This window comes from Lynx rufus, unplaced genomic scaffold, assembly GCF_022079265.1.
Source record: "Lynx rufus isolate CCGP_SWC_20201006 ecotype Redwood Valley unplaced genomic scaffold, mLynRuf1.p SCAF_5, whole genome shotgun sequence".
Classification (NCBI taxonomy): domain Eukaryota; kingdom Metazoa; phylum Chordata; class Mammalia; order Carnivora; family Felidae; genus Lynx; species Lynx rufus.
Window position 1 is genome coordinate 109697355 of NW_025814867.1, and position 8899 is coordinate 109706253.

General features: G+C 41.5%; 1 protein-coding gene across 1 annotated transcript; it reads left to right on the forward strand.

The window, feature by feature from the left end:
* Positions 1-1271: 1271 nt before the first annotated feature.
* On the forward strand, positions 1272-6123 carry RPL24 (ribosomal protein L24). Its single transcript, XM_047100023.1, has 6 exons — positions 1272-1335; positions 1461-1536; positions 2067-2177; positions 4459-4595; positions 5003-5066; positions 6004-6123. Exons 1-6 carry the CDS (start codon positions 1331-1333, stop codon positions 6082-6084), a joined length of 474 nt encoding a protein of 157 aa, XP_046955979.1. The 5' UTR covers positions 1272-1330; the 3' UTR covers positions 6085-6123.
* The last annotated feature ends 2776 nt before the right edge of the window (positions 6124-8899 follow it).

The following is an 8899-nucleotide window of genomic DNA, read 5'->3' on the forward strand; positions in this document are numbered from 1 at the left end:
TTGTAAGTGCAGAGCTCAAGGTGGGGCTTGAACTCAGGAATCGCGGATCGTGACCTGAGCCAAAGTCCCACCTTTAACCGACTGAGCCACCTAGGCACCAGTAACTACAGCTTTTTTTTTTTTTAATTTTTAAAAATTTTTTATTTTTGAGAGAGACCAAGCATGACCGGGGAAGGGGCAGAGCGAGAGGGAGACCCAGAATCCAAAGCAGGCTCCAGGCTCTGAGCTGTCAGCACAGGAGATGGGCACAGGGCTCGAACCCACAAACTGTGACATCATGACCTGAGCCGAAGTCGGATGCTTAACCGCCTGAGCCACCCAGGAGTCCCACTACAGCTTTCTTAACATCAGTTAGCCACTTCACTGGACTTTGCAAATTTTTTCCACTACCTAATTACCAATCCCTTTAGAGTGAGCGGCTTGTGTAGGTAGCATAGACCAATCATTACATTTTTGTTTCCTAGTCAAGTACTCCAACACTCAATTCAAGGATTGTCTCTTGCCACTCCCCATCATATGCTAGTTTCTAGCCACAGAAGGGCTCAAGCAATTGAGGCACTGATCCTCCCAGTGGGCTTGGCTAGAGCTCCCTTTTCCAAGCCTCCAGGCAAGGGCTTTGCCCTTCTCTGTGCAACTGCCAGCCGGCCCCTGGGCTGCAATAGACAGAAATAGAAACCTAGATCTTCCAAGACAGGCAGTTGTCATTTTGCAATGCATCAGCCCTTATAATAGGGATTTTGTAAACTGAATAAACTAATATATGTAAATACTTTAGCACAATTCCTGGCACAGAAAGAGAACTCAGTGAATGTCAATTATAATTAATGCAAGGGGCCATCATATACAATTTGATTAGCAAGGCGTGGGAGACAGTTCAGATGTCACTACTATTTTGCAAATGGTGAAATTATTAAACTTTAATTTTGTTGGTCGAGATAATGGGCCAACACGGAAGGCAAAATGTGACTTTAAGTTTTACCTGGGAGTATTATCTGCAAGTCACTAAAACTATAAAATGTAGAGTTCACATTCTGTGCAGCAGGACGATGACTCTAGGACACCTGACCGTAGAAGAGACAGGAAGATTCGGAAACCAACCGCCAGCCTAAGTGACGTTTACTTCCTGGCTCACAGAACCCGCTCAGCCTCCAGAGGAAGGAGGGGGCGGAGAACACCCAGATCAGTCTCTCCGGGAGGTAGACGTCATCACCAAGCGCCGGGGTCAGGGAAGGGAATTGGGGGAGGAGATTGCCCCACTGCCTTATAAGGCTTCTTCCCATGATCCTCTCTTTCTCTTCACCATCTTTCAGTCTTCCCGGCTGCCGCAGCCATGAAGTGAGTGAAAGTCCTAGGTCCCAATCCGCTTCCATCGTCGGGCAGAGCACCTTTCCTGCACTCTGGGTTTGGCTTCTCTTCGCCGTAGACACCCTCTCTAATGGACTTTTTGCTTTTTGTTACAGAGTCGAGCTGTGCAGTTTCAGTGGGTACAAGATTTACCCTGGACATGGGAGGCGCTACGCCAGGACCGACGGGAAGGTGAAGGGCCGCGTCGCCTAAACGCAGCTTGTGCTCCTTAGACCGGTCTAATTCAGTCTGAGCGTGTTCATTTACCACATCATTCTTGGTCCCTGGAAGGCTTGTTTCGGGGACCCTGTGTGCTGTGGTTGTTAGGATCAGAAACCTCTAGGTGAACCGTTTTTGAGGTTTGATTTAGTGTGAGTCAGGTCGGAAATTAAGAGTTGGGGTTACTTAAATGTCCCAGGAAATGGACCATCAAAGTATCTCGCTATTTTTTGGGCACCGATGCCTCCTGGAATTTGATTACCCCAACCTTTCCTGCGGAATGAGCTTAAGTTTCCCCGCTCTGTGTACAAGACGGGACGGAACTCGAAGGCCTCGGTGGTGCCACCTGTGCCAGTTGTGTGACACAAGCCTTTTGGGCTCGGCGGGCCAAATGAGGGGACAGAACTTGAATATTAAGAGTTTTGGGGGAAAAAAAAAGTTTTGAGCTCAGCTTTCTGCCTTGTTTAGTTAAGTAGGTAACTACTTTGAACTTGTTACTACAGGTTTTCCAGTTTCTTAATGCAAAATGCGAGTCGGCATTCCTTTCCAAGAGGAATCCTCGGCAGATAAATTGGACTGTCCTCTACAGAAGAAAGCACAAAAAGGGACAGTCGGTAAGTAAAATGCACTTTCGATGTTGGGGGTGTGGTGGGGCTCTTAAGTTTAAACTCTCTAAGCATCAGTTGCCGCTCCGTAAAATTATGGTAAGTGGGACAGTATGTGAAAGCGCTCCTAAGCTGTACAGCATCAAACAGTGAAGTGAAAATGACTGATGAAAACAGTGTCTCCTTATATACCTTAGGCTCACAGTAATGCCGACTTGAAATTTGAAATGTTGCCTGGCCAGAATCTGATACGTTATGCATAGTTGGGTTATAGGGCGCCACGGAAGTATTTAAAGGGTTCCACTGGGTAGAAATTACTTAGGGGAACTTGGTTGTGAATATGTCTGTAGGATTAGTTCTGAAAGACATCAGTGGAGTCTTATAGCATGCTATTTTGTTCTCATGACTGAAGGTTTCTTGAAGTGCTTTTTTGGAGTGATGGAATTTTTTGAGGAAGGTTTGAGTGCCATGGCAGTAAGGATAGTATTCAGGACACTTGGAATATTTACTGACACCTCCTGGATTAATGGCATCACTAGGTGTTGTGGGAATTTAGAAGGAAAAACTTACTTCTAACTTAATTTGAAAGTAGACTTGACACACCCATTAGGATAGTCATGATTTCAAGGGGTGGGGCGCGGGGATTACCAGTGTGGCTGAGGATGTGGAGAAATTGGAACCCTTGTGCACTGCTGAATTTAGGATGGTGCAAGCACTGTGGAAATGGCTTGGCAGTTTCTTAAAAAGTTAAATGGGGGGCACCTGGGTGGCGCAGTTGGTTAAGCGTCCGACTTCAGCCAGGTCACGATCTCACGGTCCGTGAGTTCGAGCCCCGCGTCAGGCTCTAGGCTGATGGCTCAGAGCCTGGAGCCTGCTTCCGATTCTGTGTCTCCCTCTCTCTCTGCGACTCCCCCGTTCATGCTCTGTCTCTCTCTGTCCCAAAAATAAATAAACATTGAAAAAAATTAAAAAAAAAAAAAAAGTTAAATGGAACTGTGTCCAGCATCTACACCTCTAGGAATGTACCCAGGAGAATCGTAAGCAGGAATTTAACACAGATGACTTCTACGCTAATGTTCATAGCGCTATTATTCACAGCAGCCAAAAGATGGAAACAGCCCAAATGACCTATCAGTGGGTGAATGGATAACAAAATGTTACATAAATACAATGGAATATTATTCAGCCTTAACAGGCTGGCAAACAGCCAATATGGATAAACCTTGAAGAAGTTATGCAAAGTAAAGCCAGACACAGAAGGACAAATATTATATGATTACACCTTTATGAGGTATCTGTAATGGCAAATTCATAAAGACAAAGTAGAGGTTACCAGAGGCTGGGCAGGGGGAGGGAAGAATGTGGGGTTATTATTTAATGGGCTTGGGGTTTGGAAAGATGAAAAAGTTAGATGGATAGCGGTGGTGGTTGCAGAACATAGTGAATATATTTAATGCCAATGAATTATATACTTAAAAAATGCTTTAAAATGGTCAGTATAATGTTAATGTATCTTTTATTAGCAAAAGTTTGAATTTTACAGTTTCAATTCCTGGACATTCCCTAAGACTTGGTAGCTTTCCTGTCATAAATCATTTTCCAATTGACTTTTTTTTCAGTGACAGTACTTTAAGTAAAAAAAAAATAGGTGAGTTGAGGTTTGGTAATTTTTTTCTAGAAGTAAATTCTTTAACATAAACAGTCGTATTAAAATCACTTTTGAGGTAATTGCTCCAGCCAACTTCATTAATTTGACTTTGTCTTTTTAAAATAGTAAAAAATGGCCAGGATTTGCAAGAGATAATTTAATCAGTCTATAATTGGAAAACTTAACTGCATATTGCAGTATTTTACACATAGATATTTTTTATATATTTTCAAATGATTGCATGAATTATTTTTTTGTTGAATATTGCTATGATCTGAATGTATACTCCTAAAATTCATATGTTGAAACCTAACTGCCAAGGTGATGATACTAAAGGTGAGAACTTTGGGAGGCTCTGCCATCAGGAATGGCACTAGTGCTCCTATAAAAAATGCCCAAGAGCGCTCTCTTGCTCCCTTCAACATGTGGTGATATAGCTACAATAGGAAGCGGGTCCTCACATGACCATGCTGGAATCCTGACTTCAATCTCTAGAACTGTTGGAAATTTCTGTTGTTTATCAGCTACTCAGTCTGATATTTAGTTGTATCAGCCCTAGCATGCTAAAATACAAATCTTAATTGTTTCCCCCATATCCATGAACGAGATTTATAAGTGTGCTTCCATCTTTTTGTTTCATAGGAAGAAATTCAAAAGAAAAGAACCCGCCGTGCAGTCAAATTCCAGAGGGCCATCACTGGTGCATCTCTTGCTGATATAATGGCCAAGAGGAATCAGAAACCTGAAGTTAGGAAGGCTCAACGAGAACAAGCCATCAGGTGAGGAAGCCTTTGTTATGAGCATTTCAGCTATTGGGATGAATTGTAGGTTATGACTGAATTTATAGGCATAGGGATCTAATCTGATGTTTTGTGTTTTGATACTTGAATCTATATTGAAATTGTCAGTCCTAAATATTGAGGTTTAGTAATACAGAAGCTTATAGTGTATGCTTAATGATTTGTTGAAATTCTATATGCAAATAAGGCTGCTGTACAATTTCTAATCTATGTTAAGCTGACTTGGTTAATGATATTTAGTGACAAACTCTTTGGATTTATCCTATGAATAATTGCAGGTGGCGAAGGAAAGTGATAATCTGCTTTCCCAAAACACTCTAGCTCCTTGTTAATCTGCATTCTTAAGGAGTAAAGCACTTTGCCTTAAGTTATTTTTAACCCCACAGGGCTGCCAAGGAAGCAAAAAAGGCTAAGCAAGCATCTAAAAAGACAGCAATGGCTGCTGCTAAGGTAATTGTGAGATTGTCTTGGATTTCTTATTTAAAATAACAGGAGGAGGGGCCCTGGTTGGCTCAATCATTAGAGCATGTGACTCTGGATCTTGGGATTGAGTTCAAGCCCCACATGGGGCATAGAAATTACTTAAAAATAAAATTTTTAAAAAATAATACTAAAGTCAAATAAGAAAATTTACTTTTTAATCCAAACTGTGGTTAATGAAAGCTTCAAGGTGTTTTGTTGTTGTTGTTGTTTAAGTTTATTCCTTTTGAAAGAGAGGGAAAATCTCAGGCTCTGTGCTGCCATTGCAGAGCCCAACTCAGGGCTTAAACGCATGAAACTGAGCCAAAACCAAGAGATACCCAACTGACTTGAGTCACCCAGGTGCCCTGAAAGTTTCAAGTTTTTAAGGAATTTAGTGCAAGGACCCAATCAAAATGATGTTCCTAACTGGTTTCCTGGGCGGTTGATTCAGAGCTCCCTCTGCCAGAGCCAAATGAAGTCTGTTGGCACCAGAAATTGGGGAAGGGGAAAATAAAGGTGGCTTTTGTTGTTAAAGTTTATTTTGAAAAGCTTTAAATAATAGTGCAGAGTTTGCCCAGCTTTTCTCAATATTATCAGTTTCAATAACCATAGTAAAATTTTCAAAACCATTGGTTTTAGAGAACTAATAATGTCCTTTTTCTGTTCTTAAGACACAGTTCAGGATCCCATACTGCATTTAGTTGTGTCTCCTCACTTAACTCCTCCAATCTGTGACAGTATCTTTGTTTTTCATTTACATATCCTATAGAGGTAGACTTCTAACTTTTCATGGGGAGGCTGGCTCTTAAGACTAATAGGAATGCAGTTAAATAATAAGAAAAGCAATCTAGGATACATAGAGACTCTGGACATAAGTGATTGAAAAACTTGTATGGAATAATGTCACATGTTAATCTTTTTACAGGCTCCTACGAAGGCAGCACCTAAGCAAAAGATTGTGAAGCCTGTGAAGGTTTCTGCACCCCGAGTTGGTGGAAAACGCTAAGTTCGCAGATCAGATTTTTAAATAAATATCTGACTATAACTAGATTGTGGTGGATTTTTTTTACTATAAAAACAGGTAGGGGCTCCTGGGTGGCTCAGTTGGTTAAGTGTCAGACTTCGGCTGAGGTCATGATCTCCATGGTTCATGAGTTGGATCCCTGAGTCAGGCTCTGTCCTGACGGCTTGGAGCCTGGAGTTTGCTTTGGATTCTCCCTCTCCTCCCTCTCCCTGTCCCTCTCCCCCTCCCCCCCCCATCTCTCAAAAAAAATTTTTTAATAACAAAACAGGCATATTGTGCCTACATAGTAATAGCTGAACTATAGAGTTAAGAATTTGAGAACTAGGTTTTTTTAATACAATGTTTTTTAAATGTTTATTGTCAGAGAATGCAGGCATGTGAGTGAGGGAGGGGCAGAGAGGATTCTAAGCAGTCTTTGTGTTAGTGCGTGTCTGTGCGTGTCAGCACATAGCCTGACAAGGGGCTCAACCTCAGGAATCATGAGATCATGACTGGAGCCGAAATCGAGTTGGAAGCTTACCCGACTGAGCCACCCAGGTTCCCCAAAAGTGAATCTTTTCAATGAATTTCTGTTGTTGAGTTATTCTTCCATGGTAAACATTTATTTTATATTGGGTTTGCCCTTCACCTATTACCATCAGTTGATAGCTGAATTGAAAGTGCTTAAAACTTGGGGCACCTGGGTAGCTCAGTCCCTTAAGCCTGCAACTTCACTTAAACCTGCAACTCAATCACAGATCTTGATCTCAAGGCCATGAGCTCAAGTCTAGTGTTAGGCTCTACGAGGGACTTGAAGTCTACTTTATTATTATTTTTTAGTTTATTGTCAAATTGGCTTACATACAACATCCAGTGCTCATCCCAACAAGTGCCCTCCTCAGTGCCCATCACCCACTTTCCCCCACCTCCCATCAACCCTCCCATTTGTTCTCTATATTTGAGTCTCTTATGGTTTGCCTCCTTCCCTCTCTCTGTTTTTCCCCCTTCCCTTCCCCCATGGACTTATGTTAAGTTTCTCAAGATCCACATGAGTGAAAACATATCTTTCTGCGACTGACACTTAGCATAATACCCAGCATAATACCCTCCAGTTCCATAGCTGCAAACGGTATGATTATATGTCTCCTCTCTGCCCTTTGCCGCTTGCACTCACATTCTCTCAAAAATGAACATTAAAAAAAAAGTACTTAAAACTTCAACTGTACTCTTAAGCCACTCTTTTTTTCCAGAAATAAGTTTGAATGAAGAGTACAACTTTGTTAGCACGTGAATATGCTTACAAATTCCCAAGGTAGTTTGTTGAGCTGGGAATTAGAGCCATGGTTAAAATCGCAAGAAAAACCAGTAGCCTGCTGATACTCTAGACAATGTGTGTGTAAAATGTGGCAAGGAAGAGTAATTTATGTTAATAGGCTTGTACTTCTGGCATCTGGGTGGCTCAAGTCAGTTAAGCGTCAGACTTCGCTCAGGTCATTATCTCACCCTTTGTGAGACTTTGCGATGACAGCTCCAAGTCTGTGTTGGATTCTCTGTCTCCCTCTCTCTTTGCCCCTCCCCCACTCGTGCTCATCCTCTCAAAAGTAATTTTAGGGGCGCCTGGGTGGCTCAGTGAGTTAAGTGTCTACTTCAGCTCAGGTCATGAACTCTAGTGAGTTCGAGCCCCACGTGAGGCTCTGTGCTGACAGCTCAGAGCCTGGAGCCTGCTTTGGAATCTGTCTCCCTCTCTGTTCCTACACCACTTGCACTTTGTCTCTATCAAAAATATTGAAAAAATTTTTTTAAAAAGTAAAAAATCCTGTTATGTGCCACTGCCAAGTTGGAAAGCTACAACAAGTCGCATCCTCATTTGAGAAACATGCTTTTACATATAGAAATACTAGGTGAAGGTAAAAATCAGACCTCAGCATTCCTCCCCCCCATCCCCTCCATGCTATCCAAAGTGATAGAATTATTCTGTCTAGTGCATGTTAAATTCAAGCATTGTTCTGGGTGTTAGGAATAAATAAAATAGCCCTTTTGGGGGACTTGAAAAGTAAAATTCTAACATCAATTTAAGAAATGTGCAAATCCACTGGCTCTTGCTTAGAAATCTCTAAGGTTTTGCTTGGAAATTTTTTTCATTTTTTATTGTGTAATGTTTTTTTTCTGAAACAACAAGGAAAATAAGACCATTATTTAGCTGTGAACAAGGAAACTTAACCAACGAAACTACCCAACTTGAGTTCAGAGCTAGATTCCTAATTTTGGGATACAGGAAAAAAATGTCCTTTTAAATCACTGCTTTTCTGGCTTACATGACTTAAGGTGAAACTGTCAATTCTAATTGCCCTTGATTCCTGGGTAGCCTGCAACCCAGGAGGAACTAGAAATAAATAGTAAATACCTGTTCTAGAAGGGTGGCAAGTTTAGCTTTTCTCAGGAAGACAATTAGTCCACCTATAAAACCTTTTCTCCACATTGGCCCAAAGGCAATTCAAGTACAGTGTGCTTCTAAATGCTTTTCACAGGTTGTTTTGGCAGAAACTGAATTGGGTAATTTAAGTTTTTCTCCACTTCCACAACTTTTTAAATCTATTTTAAGTTAGTTTTTTTGTTTTTTAAAGAGCTGCAGCTATCTTAATGTTTATTTTTGAGAGAGAGAGAGACAGAGCATGAGTGGTGGAGGGACAGAGAGAGAGAGAATCCAAAAAAGTCTCCAGGCTCTGAGGTGTCAGCACAGAGCCCAAGGTGGGGCTTGAACTAATGAATAGACCATGAAAACATGACATGAACCGAAACCAGCTGCTTAACCAACTGA

What these genes read in the sequence shown, in the direction of transcription:
- RPL24 (XM_047100023.1), top strand. An exon ending in ACGCCAGGACCGACGGGAAG is followed by an intron (nt 1,537 to 2,066) that starts GTGAAGGGCCGC and finishes TTGTTACTACAG; the next exon opens with GTTTTCCAGTTTCTTAATGC. An exon ending in AGCACAAAAAGGGACAGTCG is followed by an intron (nt 2,178 to 4,458) that starts GTAAGTAAAATG and finishes TTTGTTTCATAG; the next exon opens with GAAGAAATTCAAAAGAAAAG.